The following is an 18894-nucleotide window of genomic DNA, read 5'->3' as shown; positions in this document are numbered from 1 at the left end:
CGGTTGAGGATGACACATATGTCCTGATGTAATTATTCACCATTTGTACTTGTTTTGAGAACTGTCTTTTCAATGTAGTGCTCATTTATTAACTGGATACTTTGTTCTTCTACTGTTGAGTTTGTATTCTTTATATATTCTGGAAGCCAATCTCTTGTTAGATGAATAGCTGATATGTTTTCTCCCATTCCACACGCTGTATCTTCATTCTGCTAGCCCATGCCTTTGCTTTACAGAAGCACTTTTATTTGATGCAATGTCATTTGTGAATTCTTGCTCTTATCTCCTGAGCAATTAAAATACTAGTTAGAAAAGCATACCGCAGAAATTTCTCTAATACATGGAAATTGAACAGCACACTCCTTAACAAGGCCTGGGTAACAGAAGAGATCAGAGAAGAAATAAAGCATTTCCTAGAACTCAATGAAAATGAAAACACCTCACAAAGAAACTTGTGGGACACAGCAAAAGCAGTCCTGAGGGGCAAATTTATTGCCCTCAGTGCCCACATCAAGAGAATGGAGACAGACCAAGTAAATAATCTCATGTTGCAACTAAAACAGCTAGAAAAACAAGAAAAAATGGGACCTAAAGCTACTAGACGAAGCCAGATAACCAAATTGAGAGCAGAGATTAACCAATTAGAAAATCAGAAAACCATAACCAAAATAAACCAAACAAAAAGCTGGTTCTTTGAAAAAATAAACAAAATTGATGGCCCGTTGGCAAGATTAATTAAAAAAAGAAGAGAGGAAACCCATATTAATAGGATTAGGGATGCCACGGGAAACATCACAACACGTACCCAAGATATCCAAACAATTCTAACAGACTACTTTCAAAAGCTATACTCTCTAAAGGAAGAAAATCTGGCGGAAATGGATGCATTTTTAGAGAAATACAAGTTACCCAAACTGAGCAAAGAAGAAGTTAACCAATTAAATAAGCCAATATCCTATAATGAGATACAGGAAGCTATCAAAAGTCTTCCAACAAAAAAAAGCCCAGGACCAGATGGATTCACAGCAGAATTCTATAAGACCTTTAAAGAAGAACTAATACCCATACTCCTCAAGCTCTTCAGAGAAACAGAGAAGGAGGGAGCTATCCCAAACTCATTCTACGAAGCCAATATCACACTCATCCCCAAACCAGGCAAAGACCCAACCAAAAAGGAGAATTACAGGCCAATCTCCTTGATGAACACAGATGCAAAGATCCTTAACAAGATTCTAGCTAACAGAATCCAGAAACACATAAAAAAAATAATACACTATGATCAGGTAGGCTTCATCCCAGAGACACAGGGATGGTTTAACATACGTAAGTCAATAAATGTAATCCAGCATATCAACAGAGCCAAGGTCAAGAATCACATGATTATCGCCACAGATGCAGAAAAGGCCTTTGATAAAATTCAACATTCATTCATGCTAAAAGCTCTGGAGAAAATAGGAATAGAAGGAACATTTCTAAAAACAATAAAAGCCATTTATGACAGACCAATAGCCAATATTATACTTAATGGGGAAAAGCTACAACCAATCCTCCTAAAAACAGGAACAAGGCAAGGATGTCCACTGTCTCCACTCCTCTTCAACATAGTCCTAGAACCCTTAGCCAGGGCAATAAGGCAAGAAAAAGACATTAAAGGGATCCGCATAGGGAAAGAAGAAGTGAAACTATCCCTTTTTGCAGACGACATGATACTATACCTCCACGATCCCAAAAACTCCATCCCCAAACTTTTAGAAATCATAAGTCACTTCGGCAAAATAGCAGGATACAAAATAAACCCACAAAAATCAGTTGCCTTCCTATACACTGATAACGCACAGGAAGAGAGGGAAATAAAGGGAGCAACCCCATTCACAATAACCTCCCAAAAAATAAAATATTTAGGAATTAACCTAACCAAAGATGTAAAAGAACTATTTAATGAGAACTATAAAAAGTTAAAGAAAGAAATTGCAGAAGACACTAGGAAATGGAAAGACCTCCCATGCTCCTGGATAGGCCGACTTAATATAGTAAAGATGGTGATACTTCCAAAATTAATATACAAATTCAATGCAATTCCTATTAAAATCCCAATGACGTACATCACTGAAATACAGAAAACAGTCCAAAAATTTATATGGAACAACAAAAGACCTAGAATAGCCAAAACAATTCTAGGGGATAAAGACAATATGGGAGGGCTATCCATGCCGAACTTCAAACTCTACTACAGAGCTATAATCACAAAGACAGCATGGTACTGGCACAAAAACAGACCCGAAGACCAATGGAACAGAATAGAAGATCCAGATATAAATCCACAGGCCTACAGCCAGCTGATATTCGACAAAGGAGCCAAAGACATACAATGGAAGAAACACAGCCTCTTCAACCGCTGGTGCTGGGAAAACTGGGCAGCCACATGCAGAAAACTAAAAGTGGACCCCAGCCTATCACCATGCACCAACATCAACTCAAAATGGATTAAAGACCTTAACATTAAACCTGAATCTCTGAAACTACTGCAGGACAGAGTAGGAGAGACACTTGAACTAATAGGCACAGGAAGGAACTTCCTGAACAGAGTCCCAGGGTCACAACAAGTTGGAGAGAGACTCGACAAATGGGACTACCTTAAAATAAAAAGCTTCTGCACAGCTAAATCTATCGCAACTAAGCTAGAAAGACAACCAACTAATTGGGAAAAAATATTTACCAGCAATATATCAGACAAGGGGTTAACATCCTGTATATACAGGGAACTCAAGAAACTAATCCCTCCCAAACCTAACAAACCAATTACTAAATGGGCAAGGGAACTAAAGAGGGACTTCTCAAATGAAGAAATAAAAATGGCAAAGAAACACATGAGGAAATGTTCATCATCCCTGGTGGTGAAGGAAATGCAAATAAAGACAACCCTGAGATACCACCTTACCCCAGTCAGAATGTCCCACATCCACAAATCAGCCAACGACAAATGCTGGAGGGGATGTGGAGAAAGAGGAACCCTATTACACTGCTGGTGGGAATGTACACTTATACAACCACTTTGGAAAGCAGTCTGGAGGGTCCTTAGAAAGCTAAAGATTGACCTCCCTTACGACCCAGTCATACCACTTCTAGGCATCTACCCTGAACAACAGGAACCAATATACAAGGACACGTGCACCTCCATGTTTATTGCAGCACTGTTCGCAATAGCTAGGATATGGAAACAACCTAGGTGCCCCACCACAGATGAATGGATCCAAAAATTGTGGTATCTATACACAATGGAATATTATGCAGCCATTAGAAATGACAAAATAATGGCATTTGCAGGGAAATGGATGGAGCTAGAAGGAATCATGTTGAGCGAGGTAAGCCAAGAACGAAGAGACAAACGGTACATGGTCTCCCTCATAAGTGGATGCTAAATCCAAAAGGTTAGTGATACGACAAAACTAACAGGACTTAAGAAACAAAGAACTCCCGCTCATCTGGTTGAACCACTACTAAATATCCTCATGCTGCTGATCACAAATATGGTATATAACATGTGAACACTGTTATATATTACAGACTGTGGTAGACAATTTGCTCCAGGGAAGTTAGAATGAACTTGTGACTTTGAAATTATGTAATCATTTAATCACAATCAAAAAAAAAAAAAAAAAAGAACCTCGGGGAAGGGAGGGAGGGAGGGGATGGTAGGGGGAAAACAATGGAGGGGGTAACAATGTTCAAGAGGAAGTGTACTCATAACCTCACTCATGTAACTGTAACCCTCTGTATAGTAGCTTTACAATAAAAAAATAAAATTAAAAAAAAAAAAAAATAAAATACTAGTTAGAAAGTTGTTGTCAATGCCTCCATTTTGGAGTTTTTCTTCTTATGTTTTTCAATATCTTCCTGTAGTATTTTCACCTTGTATTAAGTAAGGTCTTTGATCTGTTTTGAGCTGACTTTGGTACAGAGTGAGAGATAAAGGGTGAGTTGTGGTCTTCTATTGAAGAGGTTGTGTAGCCCTCACATCTCACTTTATGTGAGACTCTAGGTCTCTGCTTTGATTTTCAGGATACTGCTCACTGAGGCACCACAACCAAGCACTTGTTACTCATCTCTATTTTCTATTTTCCCCTTGGTGCTCTCGCTCCATGACCTCAAGTTGAATATACATTTATTTGGCATGTCCTGTTCTCCCACGGTGCAGCCCCTCGAGGCCAAGGCTGTGTTCACCACCCAATAATGGAGCTCTTCAGTATGCACGGGCATACTTCAAGTACTCAATAAATGTCTCTGGAATAAAAGATGAGTCATCCTGCCTATTTATCACATCTCTGTTATGCTCTTTCTATTCAACCTAATAAATCTCTCTTCCCTAACATAATCAGTTGGAGTTGTTATGTGACTTTTGCAAAACAGGGAGCTAACCCAGAAGGATCAACAGGTAGATACAAAGCAGACATCAGCTTGTCTGGTTTAATATTCTACCTACTATCCCAACCTGCCTGCTCAATTGAAGCCCAACTATTTCCTGAGGGCTGCACCTCCTCTGTCACCTTCTCAAGAAACTTCTTGGGTATTCATTGGACATTCAGAAATTAGAGTATAGTCCTGCTGTCTCCCAAGACCCCTTGGAGACCTTTCTTCTTTCATAGTTTTTACCAACCATTTGCTTCTTCGAAGCTCATCCCTTTGTCTTCACCTTTCATCTCTCTTGCTGCCAGTGACTTATAAGCCTGCTTCCTCAGGATTCACCATGGGCTTTGACATACCATTCCTTGGTTATATCACCTAAAGTGTCAGGGATATGGCCTCCATTTCTCCATGGCCCTTCTCCTCTATCTCAGCCATATCATTGGCCAGAATCTGTCATTCACTGGAACCTAATATCCCAATTAAGAGATTATGATTTAGGATCACACTTGTGTATTTTCAGCCTTTTTGCTCTGTAATCCCATATTTCCTTAATCCACTTACTCATAATATATATATATATATATATATATATATATATATATATATGATATCTATAATTTTAGAGGTAACAAATTAAATATTGATGCACATGGCATGAAGCCTGAATAAGCATTCTCTAGGCCCTCATGAGGCTTACAGTCCAGCAAAATATGGGTGGTGCTAAACGAATCCTCTATGGCCACATGGCTTTCTTATTAACCCTTGAACATGCAGGGATGACTTCATTCAGAACCTTTGGTATTAGATGTTAGTACAGTCAGAACTACTATGACGGAAGCCACCTAGGGATCTCTTCCCTCCACTTCAATAGAGGTACCTTTTTAAATAATTTGTTCCTAGCTGGTGCCAGTGTTTCATGCCTGACATCTTAACTATTCAGGTGGCTGAGATTTGAGGATCGTAGTTCAAAACCAGCCCATGCAAAACCAGTCCATGAGATTCTTATCTCCAATTAGCTACCAAAAATGCCAGGCATGGAACTGTGGCTCATATAATACAACATTAATCTTGAGTGCAAAAGCTCAGGGATAGTACTTAGGTCCTGATTCAAGCCCCAGTACTGGCACGGGTGCACGCATGCACACCTTCCATCCCCCACCCCTGCACTCACAAATAGTTCCTGGGAAAAGAAAAGTAATACATTTGAATCTGGTAAATTATATGCATATCCCTTCTGTCACATATTCAGAATCACTACACACAATTTTGATATTTAGTCTTTGTTATTGAGGTATAAAATTCTAACGAAACAAATTCTAAGATAGCAGCATCAAGGCCCTGAATTCAAGCCCCAGAACAGGCACCAAATAATAATAATAATAGTTATAATAATAATAATTTGTTCCTTCTCATTTTACAGTCTCTCTCCCCCAAAGAAATCATACCTAATAATCTTTTTCTTTTCTGTTTTCTTTCTTTCTTTTCTTTCTTTCTTTCTTCCTTTCTTTCTTTCTTTCTTTCTTTCTTTCTTTCTTTCTTTCTTTTTCCTTTCCTTCCTTCTTTCCTTTTTTCCTACCTTATTTCCTTCCTTCCTTCCTTTCTTCTTGCTTTCTTCTTCCTTTCCTTTTTGTTAGCTCTAAGGAATGAACTCATTGCCTCCAGCTTGCTAGGCAAACACTTGAGCCACATTCCAGCACTTTTAGCTTTTTCAGTAATTCTTCACATAGGATCTTAAGCTTTTTGCCAGGGCCAGCCTCAGACTACCATCTTCTATGCACCTGGAATTGCAGGCATGTGTCATTCCCCTCACCCCAGGCTGCTTAGTCTTTTTGTGCAAATAGGACATAATATATTACAAAGTTTACTTATCCAAGTTTACTTATTTTCTGTCAATCCCACTAGCATAAAAGCTCAATAAGACCAGGCTTTTGGTTGGCTTTGTCCACTCAGGCGTCCCTCGCACTTAGAAAAGTTGGTTAGCACACAGTAGATTCCTAGTAAGAAATTCTTAAGGACAATTAATCCAGAGTATTTCATCAATGTGTTTCCATCAGGCAAAACCCATACTGCCTTCTCTGTTTCAATCCTTTTCTGGGAAAATGGTGTGCAATATAAGAAATAAAATATTGAGGACGAAAGCCATTTATCTTTCTCTGTTATACAGATGACTGGCCAAATGTCTTTATTCATAATGACTCTAACAAACCATTGCAAGAAGTACAATGTAGTGACACAAGGAATTCTGGGAAGAATACACACCTCTTGGACTGTAAGTCATTAAACAGGAGGAGTCCTGAGTACTACTATGGAGAAACCATAAAGTACAAAGTCATTCTTGTTAACTCTACATTACAAGATGGAAGATGAAATTGTTTCTTAGAAGAGAGGGGTGAGTGAGCAGACAAGACTGGTAGGGTTAAGTAAGGGGCCATACTAACTTCCCTAGGGAAATGAGGGACTACATCTCCAGGATCCCAGTCTATGGCAAATAGGCAGTGGTATTTGGGGAACCCACACAATATAGGAAGAGAGGAGGTTGGAGTCTTGCTCACAGAGGAGCTGAATTGATATTCCACTCAGCCCCTCATGACTGTCCTGGTTCTGGTAGGAAAAACATTTCACTCTGCTAGGAAGATGAAGGATGCCAAATACCACAAGGACACATAGGAAACTGAATGGAGTTAAGATAATTAAAAACATGTCCTAGAACCTAGCAGATTTTTTTTTCATATCTTTAAGCTGTTAAACTCTAAAACAACCTAATAATAACAGTCAATGCAGAAGAAATACCATTGTTGAGCATTTAACATGAGGGAGAAAAATAATCAAATGAGAGAATAGCAGTCAGTCGTTGAGCCAGGACCATCTAGGTGGAGGGGGCAGAGACGGAGAGAGCCCAAGACACACACTAGCTGACCACTAGCTAACTTAGCTGGAGGAATAAGCCGAGGAGAGGTCAAAGCTCCATGTTGGGACTATGTCCTTTGCTCAGAGCTGTTCATGTCAAGATCTAAGGAGCCTAAGATCACAGAGAAGGATAGATTGCTAAGGCTGAGCAGAAAGCCCACCTAGACCCACTGTGTGGGGAAGGTGTAGATGGCTTTATGGAAGTGCTGTGGAAAAGCCCCCTCGGCTCCAGACTGATAGGAAATCTGAAACCAGTGAAGAGACATGCCCTAAGAATCTAGAGGAAGCAAGGAACCAGAAATCAAGCTGAAAATCAATACATAAGACTTGGATTTGAATTGAGTTTTAGCAGTTTCAAATCTGTGAGCAAACTGTCTCCTCAAACACTCATATCTTTAGCTCTGAAATAAAACTGATGCCTACTGATTAGGGTACCTGCAGAAATTAGGTGCCATTGCTATGAAATGAAGGACAGCACGTAGCAGACGTCCTATAGCTCTCGTTCTTGAACTTGAACATGGACCATGGCTACCTAGTGGGTATATTAAACCCAGCCTTCTGAACTTGACTTTTATGTATTCACTTATTAATGTCCTTCTGCCAAGCTGTCTGTGATAACCACTGTGCTACATAACACAGTATGCATTCTGTGTATGCATTCTGCAGATAGACTTGATTGAAGTTGGATTTAACTTCTGCAACTTGGTGTTGTGTAATCTTGACCCAGTTTGCCTCATTTCCCTCAGCCTTATTTAGATGAGGAAACATAGTAAGTTATCTCTTTGGTAGAATAGGCTAGGAATAAACCCTGTCTCACACTGCTCTTGTGTAAAGCAGACATTGTCACGTGTAAATGTTTAGAAGAATGCCTAGTGCATTTTAAAGGATCTATCAACTCCTAACTTCTGTTTTGTTGAATGACAGAAATACCAAAGGAAATGCATCAATCGAGGTGAAATCAAGATTCAGGATATAAAACTAGGTACAGAGGTACAGTAGTCCTTATAACCATGAGGCTACCTTCCAAGACCTCCGTGGATACCTGAAACCAGTGTCCATTTTATGTACAGATCTCTATCTCTCTCTTTCTCTTTCTCTCTCTCAAGATTTTATTGTATAGCACTTACCTTTTTAGTGATGATGAAAGGTAATCTAATGCCCAGGTCATGGGAGACAAGGAAAGTGAATGAGTAAATGATGTAGACATTGTTACATGGCCTTAAGCTATTGTAGACATCCTTAGTTCAATACAAGCACTGTTAATACTATGGTAGTTGATCCTGTAACCCAGATGGCTACCCAGTGATTGAGGGATATGTAGCCTGCATATGGATATGGTGGGCCATGTCCCTTGCAAGACAAAGGAAGATGGCAAGGGATTTCATCATGCTAATTGGAACAGGCAGACAATTTACAAATTAACAATTGTTTATTTCTGGAATCTTCCATCTAATATATCTGGAGCCCAGTTGACTTCAGGTATCCAAAAGGATATCTGGAAGGTAGGAAGATCACTTATTAGGGAGGACCACAAAGTCAGAACTAAACATTGAAAATCCTAGTGAAAAGAATATTATGAAATGCCTGTGGCTGTCCCTCCTTGGTGGGTATCGGACACAGAACTCGTGAAGCCTTAGGCTGATCAGCAGCAGTGTGATGTCGAGATGGTCACTCTGCTTGGGATGGAGAGTAAGCATTCTAGCTGAAGCTCTTCATATCCCCTCATTGTGCTGTTTATTTTTTTTTTAAAGGTGTTCAGAGATGCTTTGTAGGTGTCACCATTTTAACTAGATTTTGCATCTTACTGAACGAGGTTGTGACTGGCATCTGTGGGGAAGAAGATTCAATCTCCTTGCTTTTGTTTCCTTTTTTGTTTCATCAAAACAGTTCTGCATGGTAACGGTCACCAAGCACCAGCATAAACAGCTGAAGACTCAGGAGAGAGAGCGTGGGGGGTGGGGGGGGCGTGTAACGCTGTTAGCAATGTCTGAATTCGACAGACATTTGATTCTACAACATTTTTCAAGGGTTTAAAAATAATTGGTTAAAACCACAAACAGTGTCTGTGGTGTGCACTCCCGCCCTTGGTTTCTAGACTGGGGCTTGATTTCATATGTTCTCAATTCAGGCGCATTGAACTCATTAATTTTTGCACTAGTCATTCTATGATTTCTCTTTTCTTTGAAGTAGGAAGTTGCACAGCTCTAAAATTGCTTTAAACCAAATCATAAATATTAAACTTACAAAAGTCCTTATTGACACTGGCAAATTTTAGCCTAACTGTGCCTATCTCAGTGTAATTTTACAGTTAAAGAGAAGCATAGTGTTAAAGAATGATCTATAAATGTCTCTCTCTCTCTCTATTTTTTTTCCCTCTTTCCCACCTGGCTTGGTATCAGTGCTTTAACCATTTGTTAAACAAGCTCCTGAAATGAGAGGTTATACCACTGTTTTGTCTTTATCATAACAAATAGCTTTCCCTGTACACACCAGGCCCCAAGCCGTATGTTCCACACTACTCTGAACAGGAGGTCACCACTTTCCATTACAATGCAATTATTTTCTTTTCCCACCGACAATGACCACTGTAATATATTGTGTAGTAGCAATTTCTTGTTCCTCCTGGAGTAGCTTCTTTGGGTGTCCTGGGAATTTTAATCAAAGGTCTACATTAATTAGAAAGTGGGGTGGGGTGAGGGGGTACTGATGAGGCATCTGTCCAATCTGGCAATGGACTGACTTGGGCATTTGTAAAGATTTGACCTTTACAGAGAGAAGAATTGGAATCTCCTCCCCTTCTGTTCTTGTTTCATGAGCAGAATTCTAGTGGAAGGGGCTAAACAAAGGTATGGAAGCTAAAATTATGGGCATCTATGCATATTCTGTTGGAGCCAGATGTTTTACACCGGGGAACCTGATTAATCCTCATCATACCTGTGTTGAGAGTATATTATTATCTGTATTTTCTTAGAGTAAGATTCTGAGGCTTTTAAAAAAAAATTTAAGTCAGTAGCGAGGGCAGGATCTTTCCTTAGATATTCCTTTGGTCAGGGAATAAGATGATCACCACTCAAAAATAATGCAAGCTAGATGCCATTGGCTTATGCTTGCAATCCTTAGAAACCCAATAAGCTGAGATATGAAGGATTGCCATCTGAGGTCCATGTGGCCAGAAAAGTCCTTGATTCTCCATTTCCCAAATAGCTATCTCAAAGCTGGGCTAGAGGCATGGCTCAAAGGTAGATTTCAAGCCATACAAACAAGAGGACCTGAGATCTAATGCCAGTGCCACCAAACAAAATTAATAATATGCAAAGAGATGAGGCTCCTATATTTTACCTTTTAGTTAAATTATCAAAATTTATTATTTTTCAATGACTAACAGAACTGTACCTATTGTACAAGGAATTGCCTCATTCACTAATTCCAAAGTTTGCCTCCTTCAATAATCATTTACAAGGCCTTCAGATACCTGCCACTGTACCAGGCACTGGGGATTGAACAAAACATAAGATCTGTACCCCAAGGTCAGGCATCTGTGGGTAATTGTAAAAAGTATCATAGATGGAAAAGTATGCAAAAAGCTGTAGGGCCAAAACTAAAAAAGGAGGTGGCTCTCCTTGATGAAAGCTATCCAAGGCCTTTGAACTGGTACATGGTTTAAAGCAAGAGCAACAAGAGCAAAATATACCCAAAGCAGTAGAAGCTGATGGAAGGAGAGCAAATAGTCTGTGTCTAGGTAAGGACACTGAGCATGTGATGCATGTCAAGATGTCCACATAACCATGAAAACTCTAGGTGCCACCAAGATGTAACAGTCCAAGTAACAAAGAAGCTCATCTTCAGAGAAGATGATCACTAGTGCAAGCATGACCAAGCCAGCGAATAGCAGCTGATGTCTCAAACCCAACTGGGCCTATCTTCAAAGCATATGCCTTTCAGAGAGCCCTATACCTTCTGTCATAGTAATGGAGTCATTGTGTAGCATCAAAGCCCCACAGGTGGGCCACACACTCCATAAAACTCAGAACTATTCAGTGCTGGGCCCAAGGCAGAAGAATGCACAAGACAAGAGGTTCACACTTACCCTCAGGAAACCGGAGTCTACACAGAGTAGGCATGCCTTCTTCTGGGATGAAATCACACAGTGTGGAGCGGGGGGGGGGGGGGGGGGGGGGGAAGGGAAAGCTAATTGCTTTTGATTAGTCCTCTAATTCTGATACTCCAGCAGAAGAGTCAGCAGCTAATCTCCTGAGTAATGACAAGCAGCAACTCCCACTCCTCAATCCCAAGTTTTCCATACTCTCTCAAGTTATTGGGGCTACTTTTTAGTTTTATGGCACAGCCAGGGATAGAAGTTAATTTAATTGTTGAATTCTCTTATGGGTCACTGCAGAAAAGATTTACAGTACACATCGATTAATGACAGAGAAACCCAACCAAAAATAGACTGCAAGAGCGATTTGTCCAGAAATGGGTGTAGCTAGATCAATCTATGGATATTCTTCCTCTCTTCTTCACATACTTTTCTCTCCCTCTCTTCTGCTGAGTGGGTGGCATGTCAGGGTAAGGTGATACCATTAGTTCCATTTTGTTCTTCTCCCCTCCCATCTCCAGCTCCTATCTGCTGGAGAAGTTGCTTTTTTTTTTTCTTGTCTGCCATCCTAATGATCTCTGTGCCACACAGGGCCCCTGATGCTGGTGTTGACAGGCTGCTCATTAGTGCCAGGGTGCTGTACTCAGCCGATGGCATGCCAGAGCTCTGCTCCTGACATTTTTTTTCACAGAGCTGTCACCGGAGTCATGGTGCCTGCCAGCTCTGGTTGAACTCAAGCTGTGATACCTCCAGTGCCAATTAGTGCTTCAGTGTCCTGCTTAGCTGGATAAGGCCTTGTCAGTGCTGGCAAAGAGGAAAATAGGTGGGTGTATGGCTGAGTGGGGAGGAGGCAGGGTACTGGCAAGAAGAGCCCTCGTCCAAGGATCATTTTGTCCCCATCAATGTGTTGGCTTCCAGTACTTTGAGAAATGAGGGTCAGGACAACCAAATGCCCATTGGACCTCTTTAAGCGCAGCAGGAGACATGGTTGTAGGAAAGGCAGAGACTTGGCTACTCATGCTGGTTGGAGGGGTGGGAATATAGAAGTGCCCACTCCATACTCTCTCAAGAGAAGCCCTTCCATTAGAACCACTTGATTTGGAATTCAATGGTCATTTGGTTCCACTCAGTTGTGCCCCTTGGGGTTTCATGTGATCCTGAGACAAATGTTGAGTCATCTCCCACTTCTGTTCATACACCAGAGGGTGGACAGAGGGAGGGATGAGTTTCCAATAATATTTTTCTTTTATCCACAAATGTATTGCTTTTTCTTAGTGCGGGAAGAGTGGGACATTACCAAATACAATTGCCTTTCCTACTTTTCACTCTACAGTATTACCTTGGGGAGCCAAGGCTGTGAAACATCTGAGGTTTAGCTGTGAGGGAGTAAAAGACAGCAAGACAACAGGCAGATCAAGTGCCCTGAGCAGGTCCACAGGAAGCTCATGTCTGAGTCCCTCACATCAGGAGAATAATGGAGCCAGCAGGAGGAACTCACAGAAGGTACACCTTCAAAGCCATCTGTGAAGGAGCCTTCTATAGTCCTGCAAAAGCAAACCTGAGAGGAAATCTCCCCTCCAAGCAGAAGTCTAACCCTGCCATAGCAAGAAGTTCCCTTCCAGGGGCTTCAGCTCCAGCCTGATGATCCCACAAAGATCAGGGGAAATGTGCTGGAATCTCTCCAGCAGGAGACATACCAGGTCCCCACCGCAAACATGAAATTGAAGGAGAAGTCCATGAGGATCAGGATGATATCTTAATGCTGGGAAAGAAGAAAAGTCCCATTGGGGCATTGGCAAATGTCAGTGCTGATTCACTGAGTCAACAATTCTCTCTGCATGCTCTCTTGGTGCCAGCACTGTGTTATAAGATGAAGACTCCCGGACAAGTGAGACACCAACCTGATGTCAAAGAACAATAGAGGAAGAAAATGAGCAGAAACTCATGGCATCTCAGTGAATAGCTCACGGAGACTTCCTGAATCCTATTGACTTTATATGAAGTATTCCTTAGGTAGTGTAGATAAGGATATTACTATCAGTATGTTTTTGAGTGGGAATAGGCGAAGAGAGCTCCATTATTATATCCATTGATAATCCCTTATTCCACAGGTGTAGAGAAAGTCACAAGTTGGTAGCTGGACTCATTGCTTCACCTGATCTTTATGATAGGCTCACAGGACCATTAGCCTGGTCCCTGAAGTTCTTGTATTCCAATAGAAACTAGAAACCAATGGCTTTGAGAACATTTTTTTCCTGTGAAGACTGATGTCAGCATTGTATCACTTAGAGCATGATGAAAGAGATCATATTTCTATTTATGTAAGACAGCATTAAAGATATCATATTGCAGATGAGAAACCTAGGGCAGTGCTTAAAGTACATTCTATAGCAGATACGGCACAGAGTGGGAGACCTGTCAGAAGGAGGTAAATATGGCTGCCGCACCATGTGCATGAACCTGGAGCCATATGCTGACACCTACAGAGACCTGGGCTATTGCCAGTCACTCTCACATAGACAGAAATGTTCTTACTTTTAAGAACAGGAAGATGAGTGCTTTTCCTCCTGAAAAAACCAAGGTCCACACAGGTGTGAAAAACATCTGCATACCCCAGGCAGGTGTTACAGAGGAGAGATAAGAATGTGTGTGTGAGCACACACATATACAAGCAGGTCCTGGGATTTGAACTCAAGGCCTCGGTACTGTCCCTGAACTGTTTTGCTCAAGGCTAGTATGCTACCATTTGAGCCAAAGCTCCACTTCCAGTTTTTTGGTGCTGAAACAGGGGTAAGATTCTCATGACTTTTTCCTCTCCATGCCTGCTTCCAATTGTCATCTTCAGACCTGTCTCCTGATAGCTAGGATTCCATGCATGAGCCACTGGTGCCCAGCTGAGTTAAGAATCTTATAGCTAGTGCACTTTCTTTTTACATGTTAAGAGTGATAAATTTAATGGGAGGAACAAAAATAACATCATCCCAGGAATAACATATAGAAAACTTCTTTGAACAATCAATGGCTGGGGCCAAAAGACAGCTTGAGAGATCCCCCCTTCTTCTCCATCCTGCCTGTGAATAAGCCACATTTCTTTCATCTGGTACAAAGGCCTGGTAAACCCTCTTGACCTGCTTTCCCACTAGCCATTTATTCCCAGGATTTCCTCCATCAAAATGCATGAGTCCCCCTGAAAGAATGGTTAACATTTCAGAACCCCTTTTACACACAAGAAAGTGGCCAAGGTTGGAAATACTCATTCAAAAGAGGTTATACGCTTATTGCATGCAGCACTCTGTAACTTATGATGGATGAAACCAGGATTTTTCAGAAAACTACAGAACAAACAGATCAGCCTAGAGTGAGAAATTGTGATGAAATCATTAGGGTCATCTAAAGTGCCCTGATCAGGCATTCATTTAGGAACTGTGTGTGTGTGTGTGTGTGTGTGTGTGTGTGTGTGTGTGTGTGTGTGTGTGTGAAAAAGAGAGAGAGAGACAGAGAGACAGAGACAGAGAGACAGAGAGAGAGAGAGAATTATCTGGATTAAAACATAACCTGCCTCCATGGACCAGGACAATAGAATGTCAGTAGCTCTCTCCCTTTGGTACTCCAAGCCAGTCCTAGTTTATTTAAAATAAGTGCTCTCTTGGAAGCATTTAGCCAGCACAGATGAAAACTTTGACTGCTAAGGATCTTAGCTTCAGTTTAGATTTGGCAGCCACCCAATGGCATCTCTGATCTAAAAACAATCAGTCACCAGGAGCCTAGCACCCCAGTGAGTCCCAGGGTGATTAGCTGAGTCTTGGCATGTCTCATCAGTTTGAATCTAGGATGGCTAATCTGGGCACAGGATCTGGACAAAGCTGTTCATCTAAATTACTCAAATCCACAGGTAGATTCTCATCAGCTTTCTCCTTTCCTCTTGATCTATCTTCTGTTTCCATAGCAGCTAAAACCTCAGTGAAATGGCAGCATCTGGCCAGGGCTCAGGTAAAAATCTCCTTTGGAAGTGAGTCAGCTTGATGGCCACAAAGGGGGGAACAAAGGCCTCCAGGACACAGCAGCATGAGTACCAGAAAGATGCAGAGAAGAGGTTTGACAGTAGAGGGGGAATAACTATGTGTTACTATAAGGGAAAGAGACAGAGACAGAGAGACAAAGAGAAAAGGAGGGACAAGATGAAAAAAAAGAAACTAAGGCAGAAAAAAATAGGAGCTTGTGAGAGAAAAGGAAAGAACTAACAAAGATACAGAAAATGATAGGTATAAAACAAAAGAAATCTCAATGCCTGGAGGAGAAATGGGAAGGATATCAAGACGAAGACAAAGAACTGACTGGTCAGAGGTGAGACTGAGAAAAGACATCAAACTGGAGACAGCCTCTTGGCATGAGGAGAAGAAAGTGTACTCAGATGATACATGTTTTGTAGATTCAAAAGATTCAAAAGGCACAGGCCACCCTAGCACACAGTAGCACTGGGAACTCATCAACACTAAGCCATGATGCACAGTGTGCATCATTGCTTTAAAAAAAATCTGTCCATTCGGATGTCCCAAGTCCATCCTCCATCATTAATGACCTCATGCAGAGCTAAGGCCTCCTCTCAGTCCACTCACAAGGTCATTTCAAATGGAGGGATTGGCAGAGGCACAAGAACAATGGCATAGGAAAGCCCCTTGGAATTTGAGACAAATACAACCTAAGATTTGTCTTGTTGAACCCATTGATCCTTCAGTACTGTCACTTTTGAAGAGAAGAACCTCATTGTGTGGAGACCATTGTGGTGGGACAGAGGTTTTCTAAATGTTCAAGTGTAATGGCCATGAGTGCCACCTTCAGGAATGCAAGTGTTATGCCACCAATGAACCACAAGCTGAGATGAACAGTCCTAGTTTCAGCCCCTTGTAGGACTGCCTTATGGGAAATCAGATACCTGCTAAGCACAAGATCGCAGCCCTTCTGGGAACAGCCTAAATGCACAGGCTTGACCATGGATAGAAAGGCACTGCTTCATCTCTGCAGATGCAGGCATGTAAGAATGGTCCTAAGGGCTAGAGAATGGTGGACATAACACATGGCAGACAGTATGTGGCTCATCATGGTGCTTCTTGTTGCCATAGTGCCTCAGGCCCCTGCTCAAAATGGGGCTTATTTTTCCCATATTGTTCTGGGTTCCTGATCAAAATCCTGTTAGTTGCGAGATACTACCTCATACCAATTGGGTATGAACAATCAGATTTACTTCCATAATTATGCCCAACACTGGGGAGACAATCAAAAGAGTTTGGCAGCAAGTATACAAGCTACCAAGCAATCAGCACAACTCCAGAGAAGGACAGGTCAATCAGGGGAGGAGATAGGGGAGGAGCTCCCTGAACTGTAACAACTGCCCTCCTGGAAGAAATAAGGGATTTGTGGCTCAAAAAATGGCCTGTACTTTACTTGCCGCTTTACTACATTTCACTATGTCTCTAACTCTTTAGTTCTTTACCCGGCAGAGAAATGGATCTGTACCACTAGATGACATCACATTTACAAAACTTGCCTTCTCTGAGTCACTTGTGGCTACCCAACTTGCAACACCTTTTGGAGCCCTTAAAGTTACCTTGCCCAGCCATATATACACCTTCCTTCATCTAAGCATGTAAATGCATAAATACATATATAACTACACAATAATAAGAAACAGAGCTAAGGACTTCTCTACATTCCTTTCCTTTCCATATCCAGAGGCATTCCTTGACCAAACCTCTTGTTCTTTTGTCCATTTATACTGTTCCAGTGTCTCAACCTATTACATTCTGGACTTATTCTTTTATTTTTTGGTCATCTGTCTCATGACAATGTGAATTCTTAAGAATATAAATTTGTCAGTTTTGGAATATTGCTAAATCCCACAGTGCCTAAAACAGCCTGAACTCTTGCAATATTCAATAAGTATTTAAGAACAAATGAAATAACATTATTGTACTTTGATCCCAAATGAGAGTTAGCTTAATGATAAATGACATCTTGTCTTAAATTCTGAAGGTTTTAATACTCATTCCATGAATGCGCAAAATGCTCAGTCTGGTCTGCATAACATCTGAACATTAAGACAAAATAAATTTTGCAATTTAGCCACCCATTAAGTTATATTTGTTTTCGAGGATCACTCAGAGAGAAGCAACAGATAGACCACAAAAACAACTAATGACCAGGTTTTTGGCAATGCTGAAGAGGCACAGACTAGGAAATTTCCTTTTAGGAGCATGGCCATTTACAGCTCTTATCCATCATTGTGTGTTTATGTTTGGTATCCTCAAAAACAACCAGCTGTACAGTCCACCAAAGCACCTCCTTCCACCATCAAGTATGACAAGGGAAGTTCACTCAGAACATTTTAACCACCATTTCACCAGAGACAACTAGAATTAATTTCCACAGGAGAGATACTCAGATACGATTTCTGAAACCTTTGAAGATGTTGTGGACTTACAGAGGACATGAAAATTATCTGTAGACTCACGGGTATAACATTATCAGACCACCAGAAATGTAGAAGCCCTGGGAGTGAGGTGTCAGGTGTCATCCTTCTGGACAACAAGTCTCCCCTTGCCTCTGTTGACCCGATGCAGCAAACTTCTTACCTTTGGGAGAAATGTGTCTCCAGGTAACTGTCGGCTCTGGTCTACCTGTGGCTATGCAGGTGAGGCTGATATTGTTCCCTTCGTTAATGGAGATATCTGAAGAGATCTCTACAATTTTGGGAGATACTGTGGAGATAAAAAAAAATAGGTAGAAGAAAAATATGAATACTGCTGACTCATTTCTTTGTGGTCTTAGAAAAGTACCTGATAGAATTGCCTAAAGTCTGAAATGCATGGACTACCACTGTAAATAGTGAGACATTAGAGAAAGGACCTTAAATATGAAAAATTACGTAGAATTTAGTTTCCTCTTGACTGGGCTTTAGTCCTAAGTCAAATGTCTAAGCGGGACTACATTCTACTGTAGTTCTGCACGCATTGTTCTAACTATGCCTTCTTCCTGTCTCTACTCTCACCCATCCACCAACATCTGTCCACGAGTCATTCTTCTTACTGTGTACAGAGATGGCTTTATATAATGCAGTTCTTGAGCAGGGCACACTGCTACTCAGAATCAAGCATCAGCCTAGGTTCTTAGTACCAGCTCCAGCAATCTAACTCTGCTCACACACTTTCCCAGCATCATCCATGGAGATCATTACAGCCTTGCTGCTTACATCCTTCCTGAAATCTCCCTGTTTTTCTTTCAGGCCCAAGACAAATGTCACTTTCTTTGTGGTGAACTTTACTACCCCTTTACCCTTGACCTCTTTAACAACTCAAATTTAGTCCTACTTCTTTGCCTGTGTTTCTGGAACACATATACCTGATCCATGACAGGGAATTGAAAATAAACTGTCAGCCTTTTTTCACATTCTCTCTCTCTCTCTCTCTCTCTCTCTCTCTCTCTCTCTCTCT

General features: G+C 41.2%; 1 protein-coding gene across 3 annotated transcripts in view; it reads right to left on the bottom strand.

Moving 5' to 3' along the window:
* Ntm (neurotrimin) overlaps positions 1-18894 on the bottom strand; it is a 1039122-nt gene that overhangs the window by 109367 nt on the left and 910861 nt on the right. For all 3 annotated transcript variants that reach the window (XM_042696207.1, XM_042696209.1, XM_042696208.1), the window contains one exon: positions 18037-18162. In XM_042696207.1, the coding sequence (XP_042552141.1) occupies positions 18037-18162 (126 nt within the window). The remainder of the gene's footprint in view (positions 1-18036; positions 18163-18894) is intronic.

This window comes from Dipodomys spectabilis, unplaced genomic scaffold (genome assembly GCF_019054845.1).
Source record: "Dipodomys spectabilis isolate Male_0828 unplaced genomic scaffold, ASM1905484v1 ptg000201l, whole genome shotgun sequence".
Classification (NCBI taxonomy): domain Eukaryota; kingdom Metazoa; phylum Chordata; class Mammalia; order Rodentia; family Heteromyidae; genus Dipodomys; species Dipodomys spectabilis.
Note: the sequence above shows the minus strand (reverse complement) of the source record. Positions and strands in the feature narration are given on the sequence as shown.